Source organism: Nelumbo nucifera, chromosome 1, assembly GCF_055504915.1.
Source record: "Nelumbo nucifera cultivar China Antique chromosome 1, China Antique-T2T, whole genome shotgun sequence".
NCBI lineage: Eukaryota > Viridiplantae > Streptophyta > Magnoliopsida > Proteales > Nelumbonaceae > Nelumbo > Nelumbo nucifera.
In genome coordinates this window covers 77,630,397-77,647,773 of record NC_142649.1, presented here as the reverse complement: position 1 = coordinate 77,647,773, position 17,377 = coordinate 77,630,397, and the positions used below count along the sequence as shown (strand labels likewise).

The window sequence follows — 17,377 nt, the reverse complement described above, 5'->3', positions numbered from 1 at the left end:
TTTGATCCCGTTAGTCATAAGTTCTTTGTGTCTGTGGATGTGTCCTTCTTTGAGTCTGAGCCATTCTTCCCTACTCCTCAGGGGGAGAGTAGTAGTGTAGAAGAGGAGAAGCAGGTTCAGGTTTGCCAAGTCTCTCTTCCTTCTATTCCGGACCCTGCTCCCTTTCGTGTCTTCCAACGTACACATCGTAGAGATCAGCAATGTGATAGAGATGTGGAGCAGCCAAACATTGAGCAACCGACGCCGTTAGACTCCTAGGAGGTAAGTCCAATCCATGTTGCACCTATTGATACTCCTACTCCTACTGTGGATGACCTTGACATTCCAATTGCTCAAAAAAAGGGAGTCAGGTCATGCACTACCAAACACCCCATTACCTAGTTTGTCTCCTATGATCACATTTCCCCCTCATACAAAGTCTTTCTATCTGTAGTTGATTGCATCCATGTTCCCAGAAATGTTGCAAAAGCCTTAAAATGCCCCGAATGGACAGATGCCATGAAGGAGGAGATTAATGTTCTTCATAAAAATCAAACTTGGGAATTGGTGGATCTTCCAAAGGGGAAAGACCCCGTGGGGTGTAAATGGGTGTTTACAGTTAAACACAAGGCAGACAGAACAGTTGAAAGATACAAAGCAAAATTAGTAGCCAAAGGGTACACTCAAGTTACGGGATTGACTATGATGAGACTTTTGCTCCAGTAGTTAAGATGAACTCAATTAGGATTCTCCTGTCATTAGTTGTTAATTTTGACTGGGAATTGCATCAACTGGACATAAAGAATGTTTTTTTGAATTGTGACTTAGAGGAGGAAGTATACATGGTTCAACCTCCTAGATTCTATGCCAAGGGAAGTGAAAATAAGGTGTGCAAACTGAGAAAGTCTCTTTATGGTTTAAAACAATCTCCCAGAGCTTGATTCAGTAAGTTTCACATGGTAGTTCAGCAGATGGGCTTCAAACAATGTCAGTCTGATCATACACTCTTTGTGAAGGGATGTCAGGAACAGGTTGCTGTATTGATAGTGTATGTGGATGATATCATCATTACAGGAAGTTGGAGTTTAGAAATACAAAAATTGAAACAATTCATTGCATCTAAATTTGAAGTGAAAGATTTAGGTCCCCTGAAGTATTTCCTTGAAATTGAAGTCACCCGCTCAGAAAATGGTATCTTCATTTCTCAAAGGAAATACACCCTTGATCTATTACAGGATACAGGCAAATTAGGTGCAAGGCCAGCAGATACTCCCATGGATGTTGACCACAAGTTGGGTGACTATGATGGTGAACCTCTGAAAGATGTGAAACAGTTCCAAATGTTAGTGGGAAATCTGATTTATTTGTCTATGACCCGTCCAAACATTGCCTATCCAGTTGGGGTTCTAAGCCAATTCATGCACTCTCCTAAGAAACCACACATGGAAGCGGTAAAGAGAGTTCTTAGATACTTGAAAAACTATCCTGAAACAGGTCTACTATTCAGTAAACATAATCACCTAAAGGTGGAAGTCTTTACAGATGCTAATTGGGCAAGTGTTGTGGATGACAGAAAGTCCACGAATGAATATTGCACATTTGTGGAAGGAAATCTAGTGACCTGTAAAAGCAAGAAACAAAGTGTGGTAGCAATGTCAAGTGTTGAAGCTGAATATAGAGCTATGGCACATGGGGTGGTTAAAGTCCTTTGGCTAAATAATCTTCTAGGGGAGCTTAGAGTTGTTCATAATCCTATGTCTCTTTACTGTGACAACAAGGCAGTCATAAACATCGCCAGCAACCCTGTCCTACATGAGAGGACCAAGCACATTGAGGTGGACAAACACTTCATAAGGGAGAAATTGAAAAAAAGGGAAATCAGCATCCCTTATGTCAACTCCAAGGAACAACTCGCTGATGTCCTTACAAAAGGACTTCCATACTCGCGGCACAATGAGTTATTTGACAAGCTGGGCATGATAGACATATTCAGCCCAACTTCAGGGGGAGTGTTGTGAGGATTATTTAATTGTTATTTTATAGTTGTTGTTAGTGGGTTGTCCTCTTAAGATGCTATCAGTTAGTTATTTTCTTTCTTTCTTATTAGTTTGTTTCTAGGGAATGTCGCCAAGGGCATATTTGTAATTTCCATTCTTTTTATATTAAGTTAATATAAATAATGAACTGGCGGCAACCAAAAGTAGGTTTTTCTTTTTCTCTCAATCGTATCTTCCTCTTCTTCTCTCTCTCTCTCGTCTCTCTCTCTCCATGAATGATTACATTAAATATTTTTACTAATTATTAATTATTTTAATTTTTTTTAAATTGTTTTTATTTTTATTTGTGTAAATTATTAATTATTTTAATATTTTTATAGTCAATTATTTTTTAAATTTTAATCATTTCATTTATTAATTAGTAATTTTTAATTATTAATTTATTATTTTTTATTTGTATTGTTTCAATATTATTTTGAAGTTGAAAATTATTTTTTTTAAATAATGTAAATTGAACTCAACATTTTCAAATAGTATGTTCTAGGGATAAAATAGTAAAATCAATGAATTTCAAATAGTAAAGGATTGATCCATCACAAATAAACTTATGGATTTAGAGCCTCTAAATAATAGAAAAGCACCTATGCTTATTTTCATATTTCAAACACATAATGTCTAACTTTTCAGATTTCAGACTTCAGATTTATCAAACTCCACGTTAGTATAATGTCTACAGCTATTAACTTCACCCATAAAGCGGGGCATCCCTTGCATGGCCTGAGAGAATTGAGATCAGCTACCATCAGGGCAAGTTCGTTCCCACATCATTCCAACCGTTTTTTTTTTTTTTGCGATCTTGCATTGGGAATATCTCCCCTTGAAATAAAGCACATAAGAAGGGAGATATTCTCAATACGAGGCTGTAAAGGCTGTTAGAAAGGGCTTTGCCCTGACTGAAGCCGAATTCGAGAGAATTCACATCGGTGCCCCACAGAGCGCACCCTATTGGCACCCCACAGCACATCCATTTGATACATCTCCCAATCATAAGTATGGGAGATGTTCCCAATGCACACTGTCACTGGGGTGTGCATCTTGGGCGCACTCTGTGAGGTGCCAATGTGAACTCGGCCCGAGAGGCGAGAGGCATCTGAAGCAAAATGAAAGGCCATAATAGAAGGTTTACAGGAAACAACAACAAAAGAGAGAGAGAGAGAGAGAGAGAAAACAAGACAAGGAAATCAATCATGCAATCAACTTCACCCATAGTTAGACAGTTTCAAATCAAAACTTCACCCATAAAGCTTACGAACACCATATTTATATCAATCATGCAATCAAATATTCTACAAAAGGGAAAAATATGAATCTTATGTTACAAATGGGAGACAACATTTAAACCTCAATCGGAGAAAAAGAAAACAAGACAATGACAGAAAAAACAATGAATGACAATGTCGAGCTTAACTAAGATGAGTAATATCAACTTCATCAGGAATTCTGAATGTATCTGCTGCTCCAAACTTCCTCCGCTCCTCTAAATCTTCCTCAGAGTCTTCATCATTACTATCTTCCTCTTCGCTATAATGACTGCTGGGTGCCAATGGGTCTTGGATACTTTTGGATCGGCAATCTGGGGTGGCAAGCATGTTTACTTGACCAAGGTGAGAGATTTCAACTACAACAGTGTCATCATCAACAGGGAGGGGCTGCTTCCATGGTTCCCCATCAATCCTCATGTATGTATGGTCCGTAGCACCTTTGTGAAATTCAAAACGGATACGATGTGCCTACATATGAAGAAAGAACCAGGCAAAGGAAATCCTTAGATCTTATCTAGGCGTCAACGTCAATTCCTAGCTGCTGCAGTGTGACTTGGATGATGTGCTTAGGGAAGCAGCTCCCCTTTCAGGAGTCGATGCCTTTTTCCTTTCAATAGCTACGGATTTTAAAATCTTTATTGTATGTATTTTAAAATGGAATGCCCAACTTGAAAAATAGTATTTTGAAGGAGACAGATAGAGATTTTAAAACTCATAACATAGTGACTCCATTAAAATTAAAGACAACTGAGATTTAAACGAGTGCTTTAGTTTGTTGGGAGTCAAAGATGTTAAGCACCTCTCCTACCCACCAATCTTAATCTCCCAAACATATAATCACTCACCTCCTTAATAAAAGAGAGGCTAAAAAATCTTTTTTTTTTGCTAAAAAATAAATTACACTAAAGGTAAAAAAAAACCAGCAAAATTCCAGCTTACAATGGAATGCAAGAAGGATTATAACAATAACATGAGAATCAGAATACAAATAGCAACTTAATTAATGTGCAATGCAATTAAACTAATAAGACAACAAACAGAATTCATGCAGGAAACAACTAAAAGAAGGTAGCTTGATTTGTTAGGTAGAGCTTTAGCTGCTTCTGGCAATAGGATCCACTCCTCGGGTAGAGGGAAAAGTACTGTGCATGGAGTTCAAGTGGATATGATTGGAGGGAGAACCTCACCTCTGATCCTGCCCAGAACCATTGGTTATTTATTTATTTAATTACTTGAATGGAATTTAGTGGTATTCAACAAACCAGATAGTTGGTAAAATGTTCAGGATATCCTTCCAAGTACCTTAGTGTAGGTGACATATCCAAAGTACTGCACAACTATACCTCTGCAATTAATGCAAGATTAGCCTTGATCATTGAGATTTTTTTTCATGCAAAGAAACATCAAATGCAGTGCTTTAGGCATCACAAACTGCAGTACGCTGGGAAGTGTGCAGTATACAAGAAGCAAGACACCACATCTACAAGGTTAGAATTTTTTGAGCCACATGCCAAATTTTGCATCAAATCGATATTTTTTTATCAATTCAATAACATGTCTGGGTAGAACTTTGTCTCTAACCTACAAGACCAGTTATTTTGATTAAACAAGACCTTAACAGTTAAAAAAAACAAAAGATCTAAAGATCAGCTTCAATGATCTAGCCCAATATTCCTCAATGTGTCCTAAGGTCAAAAATAATCTTTTGACGGGGTCATCTGGACTGTTAATGTAAAAGTAAACTGACAGTGTAACAGATGCCCAAATGGATGAATGAAAAATTAGAAGCCAAAGTCTAAAGTCTCATTATGGTGGAACAATGTTACCACCTATTTGATGCAGATCCAGAAGAATAAGAGCTGAAGGGGAGGAGCTTAGAAAAGGAATTCTAGTTTGATAGAAAATGGGAGGAGATATGGTGATTTTCGTTATGGGGTTTGTATGGCCTCAATAAGCTAGAACCCTAACTGTCCCTTGGTACATTTCAAAATGTTGTTGCTTGTGGTGATTGAGAGAGAGAGAGAGAGAGAAAGAGAGGTACGGATGATAGAAAGAAAAGCAAACTCAGTACTGGCAGCCGCCAGTCTTCTATTTATATTAATCTTTATAAAAAAAGACAAAATTACAAGTATGCCCCTGGCGGCATATCCTAGGATAAGAACAATAAGAAAAAAAAAAGAAAGGACTAGTAGATGAAACTGTCCCACTAACATCAGTTACAAGGAACACTTAAGCCTTACAACACTCCCCCTCAAGTTGAGCTGAAGATGTTATCATGCCCAGCTTGTCACATAGCTTATTGTGCCGCGAACACGGAAGTCCTTTTGTGAGGACATCAGCAAGTTGTTCCTTGGAGTTGACATAAGGGATACAAATTTCCCTTTTTTCCAGTTTCTCTCTTATGAAGTGCTTATCCACCTCAATATGCTTAGTCCTCTCATGTAGGACCGGGTTGCTGGCGATGTTTATTGCAGCCTTGTTGTCATAGTAAAGAAACATAGGATTATGAACAGCAATTCCAAGCTCACCTAGGAGGTTCTTTAGCCAAAGGACTTCAGCCACCCCATGTGCCATAGCTCTATACTCAGCTTCTACACTTGATCTTGCCACCACACTTTGCTTCTTGCTCTTCCAGGTCACCAGATTTCCTCCCACAAATGTGCAATACCCACTAGTGGACTTTCTATCATCCACGACTCCTGCCCAATCAGCATCTGTAAAGACTTCCACCTTTAGGTGATTGTGTTTACTGAATAGTATGCCTGTTCCTGGATGTTTCTTCAGGTATCTAAGGACTCTCTCTGCTGCCTCCATGTGTGGCTTCTTAGGAGAGTGCATAAACTGGCTCAAAACTCCAACTGAATAGGCAATATCTGGACGGGTCATGGATAGATAAATCAGCTTTCCCACTAACCTTTGGAACTGCTTTACATCTTTCAGAGGTTCACCAATACAGTCACCTAGCTTGTGGTCCACATCCATAGGAGTGTCTTCCAGCCTTGCACCTAATTTACCTGTATCCCGTAATAGATCAAGGGTGTATTTCCTTTGAGAGACAAAGATACCCCTTTTTGAACGGGCAACTTCGATCCCAAGGAAATACTTTAGAAGTCCTAGATCTTTCACTTCAAATTTGGATGCAAGGAATTGTTTCAATTTCTGTATCTCTGAACTCCAACTCCCTGTAATGATGATATCGTTTACATACACTATCAATACGGCAACCTGCTCCTGACATCTCTTCACAAAAAGTGTATGATCAGACTGGCACTGTTGGAACCCCATCTCTTGAACTGCCATGTGAAACTTACTGAACCAGGCTCTGGGAGACTGTTTTAAGCCGTAGAGAGACTTCCGTAACTTGCACACCTTGTTTTCACTTCCCTTGGCAGAGAATCCAGGAGGTTGAACCATGTATACCTCTTCTTCCAAATCACCATTCAGGAAGGCATTCTTTAGGTCCTTGATGCAATTCCCAGTCAAAGTTAGCAACTAAAGATAGGAGAACCCTAATCGAGTTCATCTTAGCCACCGGAGCAAAAGTCTCATCATAGTCAACTCCATATACCTGTGTACCCTTTGGCTACTAGTCTTGCTTTGTACCTTTCAATTGTTCCATCTGCCTTGTGCTTAACTGTGAACACCCATTTGCACCCCACGGGTTCTTTCCCCTCTGGAGAATCCACCAATTCCCAAGTCTGATTTTTGTGGAGGGCATCAATCTCCTCCTTCATGGCATCTATCCATTCAGGGTATTTTAAGGCTTCTGCAACATTCTTGGGAACAGGGATGCAGTCAACTGCCGATAGGAAGGCTCGGTACGAGGGAGAGATGTGGTCATGGGAAACAAAGTGGGTAATGGGGTGTTTGGTAGTGCAACACCTGACTCCCTTTCGTTGACCAATAGGGATGTCTAGGTCGTCCACAATGGAAGTAGGGTTAGGGGTTGGACTTACCTCCTGGGATTCTGATGATGTCAATTGCTCAGTGTTTGGCTGCTCCACATTTCTATCACACTGCTGATCTCTCCGACGAGTACGTTGGAAGACACGGAAGGGAGTGAGGTCCGGAATAGAAGGAAGAGACACCTGAACCTACTTCTCCTCTTTCACACTACGGCTCTCCCCCTGAGGAGGAGGGAAGAACGGTTCGGACTCAAAGAAGGACACATCCATAGACACAAAATATTTACGACTAACTGGATCAAAACACCGATACCCCTTTTGAGAAGATGGGTACCCCAGGAAGACACAAGGAATGGACCGAGGGTCTAACTTACCTCTGGATGGAGACAAATCATGGAGAAAGGCCCGACAACCAAAGACTCTCATGGGGATGGAAAATAAAGGTGACTGAGGGTACAGTAACTAATGAGGGGCCATGTAATTCAATACTCTGGAGGGCATGCGGTTGACGACATACGCAGCTGTAAGTATAGCATCCACCCAAAACCTTTTTTGGGCATTCATGTGTAACATCATCCCGCGGGCTACCTCAAGGAGGTGTCTGTTTTTTCTTTCTGCAACCCCATTTTGCTGTGATGTTATGGCGCATGAGCTTCTATGAATAGACCCATGGGAGGCGAAGAACTCATTTAGCTCCCCATGGAAGTATTCCTTCGCATTATCGGATTGGAAGATCTGTATTTCAACATGGAACTGTGTAAACACCATCCTCTGGAAGTCTTTCACTATCTTTGGAACCTCGTCTCTGCTACACATAGGGATTACCCATGTATAGCGAGAGTAATCATCAATCAATGTAATAAAATACTTATATCCACCCTCAAAGATTACATTTGTAGGCCCCCATACATCAGAATACATAACATGAAAAGGAACATTTGATCTTTTATTGCTTGAATGAAAGGTTGTTCTACATTGTTTACTCAACTGACACGTTTGACACATGAACTCTGACACTGAACACGACTTAAATAAAAGTGGAAACAAACATTTTATTACTTCGAAAGAAACATGACCTAAACGATTGTGCCACAACAAAATTTGACTCTTATTTGACTGACTATGTGACTCTGAGGATGACACGGAGAGATCAGCTCTGTTGTCGAGAATGTAGAGACCGTCCATCAGGCTTCCTCTACCAATCGTCCTCCCAGAAGTTAGGTCATGAAAAACACACGAGTCGGCAAAAAAGGTTACACTACAGTTTAAAGAACTTGTAATGCTACTAATTGAAAGAAAATTTATGGGAAGTTGAGGGACATGCAATACACAATTCAGGTTAAGGCCATGGGGAAGGGATATCGATCCTTGACCTGCAATGGAAAAAAAGGAACCATCTGCAAGTCTCACTCTATCCCTTCCTGACAAAAGGCTATAAGAATGGAATAGGTTAGGCTTACCAGTCATGTGATTTGAAGCCCCTGAGTCAATAATCCAAGGGGAATCTATGGGAGTGACATGGAATGCAGAAGCCACATTACCTGAAGTAGATGCAAAAGAGGTAGAGGGAGTACCAGTGACTGAGCTGTCCAATTGCCGCAATGCCCTACCATAAGATTCCAGATGCTCTCTAAATGAATTCATTATATCCTCCTTGGGGTCAGGCTTATTAGGAGAGTCCCGGGTACTACCGGCAACCTGAGTGTCTTGGGTTGCCACATGTGTTGCACTCGTTCTTTTCAAGTGACCTTTACCCTATTCTTGATTCCTTGTTGCCCACTTAGGTTTCTCGTGGATGTCCCAATAGGTGTCACGTGTATGTCGTGACCTTCTACAGTGGGTACAAAAGAGTTTATCTTTATCATCTGCCTTCTTAGGATCACTTTTCTTCCCTATTGAGTTGTTATTCACTGCAGCCAAGGCAACTTGTTGCTCCCCCTCAGCTGTAACCATCACACTTCGCCTGCTTTCTTCAGATTGGACAAGGGAATATACTTCGTGTACTGTAGGCAATTCTTTGCTTCCTAGGATCTGCACCCTTAATGGTTCATATACAGGGTTCAGCCCTAACAAGAAAGCAAACACTCGTTGCTGAGAGATCAGCTTCCTGTAGGCCTTAGCATCATCATCGTGCTTCCACTCTATGGCCTGATAATGGTCCAACTCCTTCCATATGGAGGTAAGAACTGAATAATATGAGGACAAGATACGGTTTCCCTGTTTACGTGTTGAGGACTCAGCTTGTAGTTGGTAAATCTTGGCAATAATGCCTTTGCTCAGAATAGGTAATTCTGGCCTGTTCCCAAATCTCACTGGCGGTGTCTGCCCACATAAAATTTTTTTTCACATCAGGTTCCATGGCTGCGAGGAGCCAAGACATCACCATACTGTTTTCTTGGTCCCACCTATCATGTTCAGCCGTCTCACCCTTGGGTTCTTTCACCCTTCCATTGATGTAACCGGCCTTACCCCTTGCCGTTACATAGAGTTTTACACTCTTAGCCCACTCCAGGTAGTTCAGACCGTTCAAGGGGGTAATTGGCAGGGAAAAAACCATGGTTTCACCTCCCATACCTGCTGTGTTGCGGGTTGGGGTGTTCCCCGGTGAGGTCAGTTCATGACTTGCCATTGAATATTACAACCAACCAGTCCAAATGCCACCTAACAGCACAGCCGCCACAACTGGAATGTGGCAACTCAGGGTTTACTCCTAGAATGTGAGCAACAAACTATTGAATATTGCTGAGAGCACAAGAACTACTGCTGAGAATAAGAGATCAGTCACTACAACGTCCAAACAGAACAATAAATAGTCCGGTCATCGGTTCAGCACCACCAATACAGACATTACTGTCAGTCTGAATGTGGTTCCCCACTCTAACCATCCAATTATTCAAACTAGTAATCATATAATCAAGGCATAAGCCCTACGCACCATTGGATAAAGAATACTGAGATAAACTGAAACAAAACCACACCTGTTCAGCACTAGATTAGAACCTGCTAGGGTTTCATTGCACCATCAACACCCTCCGTCGATTAGGGTTTCAGCAGACCAGCACCATCCCACGGCCAGACACAGCTAGGGTTTTTCAGTAACTATCGCTTGGGGCCACTAGGGTTTCAGCAGAAGTACAACCGCAGGACTTACTAGGGTTTCTGCAAGCACAGCCGCCAGAGAAGATTGAAAACACAAGCCGCCGCTAGGGTTTCTGTAAGTGCAGCCGCTAGAGAGAACTGAGACCAGCCGCCGCTAGGGTTTTTTTTTTTTTTTTGATACAAAAGTAGCCATGTCCAGTCCTCTTTAGAAAGGCTGATGCTAGGATCGTAGGTCTTCTCCAGCCCAGAAATTCCACTCTGATACCATGTTGTTGCTTGTGGTGATTGAGAGAGAGAGAGAGAGAGAGAGAGAGAAAGAGAGGTACTGATGATAGAAAGAAAAGCAAACTCAGTACTGGCAGCCACCAGTCTTCTATTTATATTAATCTTTATAAAAAAGACAAAATTGTCCAGCACTGTGAACACTTCGGTGAACTCTAAACCTACTCTAAGACTGAAGTCAGCATGTCCTCACTATCTGGAGAAGTTTCCTCCAGAGATAACAGACCTGCCGCAAGGTTCTCTAACCTGGAAAACCCTAATCTGCACAGTTTACAGATTACAAACGTGTTGCTGGATGAATATAACTTCAGAGAGTGGTCCGTCTCAGCAAGGTTGTTCATTACTTCTCGTGATCTCACAGGCTATCTGGATGGAGACAAGAAAGAACCTGAAGTTGGCAGTCCTGAGCATGTCGTGTGGCACAAGGAGAATACCACAATCATGTCTTGGTTGCTGGCCTCCATGACTCCTCGGGTGGCTAGAACTGTTCATCATTTCCCCACAGCCGCTAAGATTTGGGAGAAAGTATCCAAGACCTACGGCCAGAAAAAGAACAATGCTAGAATCTACAGATTGAACCAAGATATTGCAGCTCTAAGGCAAGGAGACATGTCCATGGCAACATATTTTGCAACCCTGGAAGGCCTTTGGGAAGAGCTTGATCATCACTTGATATTGGATTGGGAAAATGACAGGGACAAGGAGAGACATGACAAGCAAATTGAAGAGAGCAAAGCCTTCAAGTTTCTGGCTGGCCTAGACCCAGTATATGAGGGTATAAGGTCACAAATTCTAGGGAGAGATGAATTACCAGAGCTTCACCATGTCTATTACCTGGTGAGGAATGAAGAAGTCAGGAGAAGGGAGATGCAAGTTGACTCCCAGACACAGTCAACTGAACTATCTGGAGAACATTCAGCCCTAGTCTCCACTAAGGGAAATAAATATCCAGACAAGAAGTCCCTCAAGTGTATCCATTGTGGTGGTGAGAAACACACAAAGGAGAAATGTTGGGTCTTGTATCCTCATCTGAAGCCAGCTGCTTTGAGAAAGGACAAAAGACAACATAAGGGTCACACAGCAAGTGGGAATCTTGCCACCAACAACAGTAGTGACAACTCACAAAGTACTCCGACTATGTCCTCTTCCTCCATAGGGCAGGCTGCCGACTCCTCTAGACCAAGTACTTTAGGCTTCACGGCTAGTGAGGTAGAGATTCTCAGCTAGGCATTAGCCCGTCTAAAGAACAATTCTTTAGCTTCCACCTCTCTTGCCAGATCAGGTAAAGTCTCTGCCTTTAGTGCAACTAGTTCCATTGATTCTACCTCTTGGGTGATTGATTCCGGAGCAACTGACCATATGACACATATGTCCTCCTTATTCTCTCCATATCATTTGTTGTCTGGCCAGGATAAGATGAGAGTGGCTGATGGGTCTCTCTCCACCATCTCTGGAAAGGGGGTGGTTGACCTAAACAAGGACCTCTCTCTTAAATCAGTCCTACATGTTCCTAGTCTTACCTCAAATCTTTTGTTTGTTTCAAAGCTTACAAAAAATTTGAACTACAGTATAACTTTTTTCCTACTCATTGTGTCTTCCAGGACAGATTGACGAGGAGAACGATTGGGAGTGGTCATGAGTATGGGGGCCTCTACTATTTTGATGCAGACATTGGCTCAGCCCTACAAGCTTCTGCTACTACTAGTCCGGAAAGTGTGGAGTCAATAGCTAGGCTGCACCTGTGGCATGCTAGGCTAGGTCATGTGTCTTTCTCTTCTTTAGCAATGTTGTTTCCGAATTGTTTAAGGGAATTCCAAGTCAGTCTTTAATTTGTGATGTGTGTCAAATGTCAAAACAATGTAGTACAGTGTATCCAACTTCTAGTAATGAAATTCGAGCTCCTTTTGATTTGGTTCATTCTAATGTTTGGGGACCTTCACCCATTGTTTCCATTTATGGTTTCCGTTACTTTATCAGTTTTATTGACCATTATTCTTGGTGCATATGGATTTATCTGTTAAAAGGACGAGATGAAGTACCACGGATAACTATGGCTTTTTGCAAGATGATTGAAACACAATTTGATAAGAAGATTAAGCAATTCCGGTCAGACAATGCGGCTGAATACTTTGAAAGATCCCTGAACTCATTCGTGGAAGATGCAGGCATGTTACACCAATCATCCTGTGCTAACACCCCTCAGCAAAATGGGGTTGTTGAGCACAAGAACAGACACCTATTGGAGACAGCTCGAGCCCTACTATTCCAGCACAAAGTGCCCAAGCAATATTGGTCTTAAGCTATACTCACTGCATCATACCTGATAAATCGGATGCCAAGGTATTGGGTATGAAGACTCATTTCTCTGTTTTGTGTCCCACTCTTCCAAAATTTCCTCTTCCCCCACGGGTTTTTGGCTGTACATGCTTCATACATGTGAAGGATCCAAAGAAAACCAAGCTGGATCCCAAGGCTACAAAGGGAATATTTTTGGGGTACTCTCCTACACAAAAGGGGTACAAGTGTAATGATCTTGTCTCCAAGAAAAAGTATGTCACCAGAGATGTAGTCTTTTTTGAGTCTCAACCGTATTTCCAGTCTTCTCAGAATCCTCTTCAGGGGGAGACTAGTGGATTGGAAAAGGATTCTCATTCTCCCTTCTTTTTTGTTCCCCTTTCATCACCTTCCACTACTCCTAGCTGTGACATTCCGGGTCAACCTAGTGAGGCTCCCACTGTGCCAGTTACTTCTCTTGATACAGCAGATGCTCCTGAAGGTTCCAGTAGGCAAGAGAAAGAGATACTTACATACAGCAGAAGGAAGAAGGGCACTCAACCTCATGATTGCAACCAGTTGAACTCAGATCAATTTGTCTCTGCAATCCAAGGTAATTCTGACTCACACACTTCGGATTTGGATCTTCCTATTGCTCTCCGTAAGCCTGTTCGTTCTTGTACCACCCGGCATCTCATAGTTGATTTTGTTTCTTACTCACTTATCTCCTGCCTATCACTCCTTTGTGTCTGCTCTTTCCTCTGTATGTGTCCCTTCCAGGTACTCAGAGGCGGCATCTGATCCAAGGTGGAAAGAAGCCATGAATGAAGAGATGAAAGCCCTAATGAAAGCAAGAACGTAGGAATTAGTGGACCTGCCAGAGGGGAAAGGCACTGTTGGGTGCAAGTGGGTATTCACAGTAAAGCACAGGGAAGATGGGTCAATCGAGAGGTACAAGGCCAGACTTGTGGCAAAAGGATTTACACAAAAGGAAGGAATTGATTACAAAGAAATCTTTGCCCCAGTAGCAAAGCTCAACACAATCCGGGTTCTACTGTCACTAGCAGCAAATTTCTCTTGGGAACTCCATCAGCTGAATGTGAAGAATGTCTTCCTAAATGGTGATCTTCATGAAGAGGTATTCATGGAACCCCCACCAGGCTATGATGTTGGAAAGAAGGTGTGTAAACTAAGGAAAGCATTATATGGTTTGAAGCAGTCTCCCCGAGCATGGTTTGAGAGACTTTGTATGGCCATGAAGAAAGTGTACACTCAGAGCAGTGCAGATCATACATTGTTTACAAGGAGACAGGATGACAAACTTACGGCACTCATTGTTTATGTGGATGATATGGTGATTACCGGAAATGACTTGGAAAAGATGAAGAGGCTGAAGGAGTTCTTAGCTTCAGAATTTGAGATCAAAGACCTGGGAAACCTGAGATATTTTCTTGGGATTGAAGTTGCTAGATCAAGAGAAGGAATCTACATATGTCAGCAGAAATATATGCTAGATCTCCTAGGGGAAACAAGCATGATGGGGTGCAGGCCAGCAGACACTCCAATAGAACCGAACCATGAACCACAAGAATCAATGGGTGAGGAATATTGTGATAAAGAGAGGTACGAAAAATTGGCAGGAAAGCTGATATACTTATCCCTTACTCGGCCAGACATTGCCTACGCAGTGCATGTTGTCAGTCAATTCATGCACTCACCAAAGATCCCTCATATGAGAGCAGTGGAAAGAATTCTCAGGTACTTGAAGACTTGCCCAGGGAAAGGAATTCTATTCAAGAAAAACAGTAGGCTTGAAATTGAAGCCTACACTGATGCAGATTGGGTCGGGGTCTGTTGGAGACCGAAAATCAACCTCAGGTTACTGTACATTCTTGGGAGGAAACCTGGTCACATGGCATAGTAAGAAGCAGAATGTAGTGGCTAGATCAAGTGCAGAAGCAGAATACCGAGCTATGGCACACGGGGTTGTTGAACTCTTATGGCTCAGAACTCTTCTTAATGAGCTTGGTATTAAGGTTGAGGGTCCTCTCAGGCTGTATTGTGATAATAAAGCTGCTATCAACATTGCCAACAATCCCGTGTAGCATGACAGGACAAAACATATTGAAATTGATCGACACTTTGTCAAAGAGAGAATTGTCTCGGGAGAACTCTGTGTGCCTTATACTCCATCAGAGATGCAAATTGCAGATATATTGACTAAAGGGCTGGCAGCAACAAAGTTCAGGGACATACTTGGCAAGCTAAACATGATTGATATCCATGCTTAGCTTGAGGGGGGAGTGTTAGAATGTTAGAATGAAGTCTCTTTGTATGAGTGTTCGGTTGATAAGAGTTCTTATTAGCCCATACTTAAGTTTAAGTTATCCTGTAACTGGGCCTGTGTTAATGGGCCTAAGCCTGTTTAATGCTTTAATTTAACTGGGTGTCCCATCACTAATCAAGGGCATTCCAGTAATTACTTGTATCATTGTACTACATTCAAATATAAATAATAGCATGGTCGACTGGGCAGTACAGTTCGACATTCACAACATATCAGTGGTGTTCTTCTCCTCTCCTCTACTTCGAGTACAGCTCTCAAGCTCACAACAACTAACATAGACATCTACTCAGAAAAACATCATAAAACTAATTAATCTTCAACAGTAATGTGTCTCTTGACTCTACCCCTGATTATGTAAAATAAAGACATTATTGGTTTGTTGCCTTTAATTCTAACAAATATTTGTTGTTAAGTTTATTTCTATTGTTTATTTAGAGTTGTCAGTGTAGTTTGAGTTTCCAAAAGATTGATTATGACAGATTTAACAGAAAACTTATCAAAAAAAGGCCATTACCTAATTTTGGTCCTAGCTATCTAGGGTTTTGGGAGGGGTGGACTTGAATCACTGGATACGAACCTAACTTTTGGCATTTTTACATAAAGTGGCTCCTATCAAACTCAAACCTGCATTCTCATGCGTGTCAGCCAGAGACTTACCTTTTAATGCAGGAGAACGGGTCTAGCAGATCGGTTCTAGTGATTTTTACAGCAAAAATCACCCAAACTGCTTGAGAAATTCAAGATAAAGAAGAAAATAGAGTGACGAAAGAATTACAGCTTTCTTTAGACCGTGATGGAGGCTCTAAGGGTTGGCACATTCATGGATTAAGCAGAAAAGGAAAAGTTGTTTGGGAATTATTCCCTTGGCTTTAATTTGGACTGTGTGACTGGAAAGAAATTCCAGAATTTTTGAAGGAAGTGGCAGGACAGAAGAAGGCATTGTCAATGCTCTCTGGGGCAGAATCTACTCTTGGACTGCAATGCACAAAATGTTCGGGAACATACCATATAGGTCTTTTTTTTATGATACTCTTTTTTGTAATCACCAAAGAACAAATTGATGTATGGGTTTTCTGAGCTACACAGCTCCTTGCTGTGCTAGTTTTAATGGCAGCATTTATCTTTTATTTTAATATAATAGAATACCTCACCTTTTCTCAAAAAAAAAATGTTGTTGAACATTCAACTATGACCATTGTTAAGAATGGTCCTCAATAGTAGGGGTGTCAATTGGACTGGATTTGGTCCAATCCAATCCAGTCCAATGTGAGTCCATTACAAATGGACCAGGTCCAATCCAATCCAATGAATATTTTGGACCGGTCCAATTCAATGTCTGGACCGTCCAATCTGTTCAAATTTGTTTTAATTTAGATTAATTCTAACCCAAACCCGGTCCATTGACACCTATATTCATATCTTTTATCAATGGACCAGATATTGGCTCAATCCAATATAAATTCACTATGGATGGACCAGGTCCAATCGAATCCAATTAGGACCATTAAGTCTGGACTGGTCCAATTCAATGTCTTGTTGGTCCATCCAATCCATTCAAATTAATTTTGGTTTGGACGGGGTCCAATCCAAAACCGGTCCATTGACACCCCTACTCAATAGAATAACATTTTTTCCACTAAAATCACCCTATTAAGATAGAACATTACTTGGTCAGAAGTGGTGAACAACAAGAACACCACAAAATTTAAACATTTGGAAAGACTTCACTATCCAAACTACCACATTTCCTTTCTTGTAGGTCAGCAGAGCCATCATGCAAGTCTAAAGACTTGATGCTATTTTCTCAGTTTCTTCATACTTTTTGCCCTCTATAATAGTTATATTATATGAGATGGCATTATTTTCTTTTGTTTTTGTGATGGCTGTGTAGGGAAGAGGAAGTTTTTGGAGGTTCAGCAGTAAGGTCAGTTATGGTTTACTTGTGCTTTTGGGTGGGTGAGCATGTCTAGGTCTTAGTGTTGCATTGGGGGTTTTAGCAGTGTTGTTTAGGTTGGTTTTGTGTTCTTCTATTCCATATCTCTATCTTGTAAGCCCTTTTGTTTTTCCTGTCTTTGGGGCTTCCAGCCTGCCTCTAGTATATCTCTCTTTCACCTTTGATCCTCAATTAATATCTTTTGTTATTAATTATAAAAAAGTAAATATAAAATAAAA

General features: G+C 41.2%; 1 protein-coding gene across 6 annotated transcripts in view; it reads right to left on the bottom strand.

The window, feature by feature from the left end:
• Positions 1 to 3,245: 3,245 nt before the first annotated feature.
• Positions 3,246 to 17,377, bottom strand: part of LOC104605706 (diacylglycerol kinase 5-like) — a 33,608-nt gene continuing 19,476 nt past the window's right edge. For 4 of the 6 annotated variants that reach the window (XM_010270569.3, XM_010270568.3, XM_019199176.2 and 1 more), the window contains one exon: positions 3,246 to 3,766. In XM_010270569.3, the coding sequence (XP_010268871.1) occupies positions 3,440 to 3,766 (327 nt within the window). In that variant the 3' untranslated portion in view covers positions 3,246 to 3,439. Of the gene's footprint in view, positions 3,767 to 3,795; positions 4,644 to 17,377 lie in introns of those variants that run through there. The other 2 variants (XM_010270571.3, XM_088886646.1) reach the window with 2 other exon arrangements.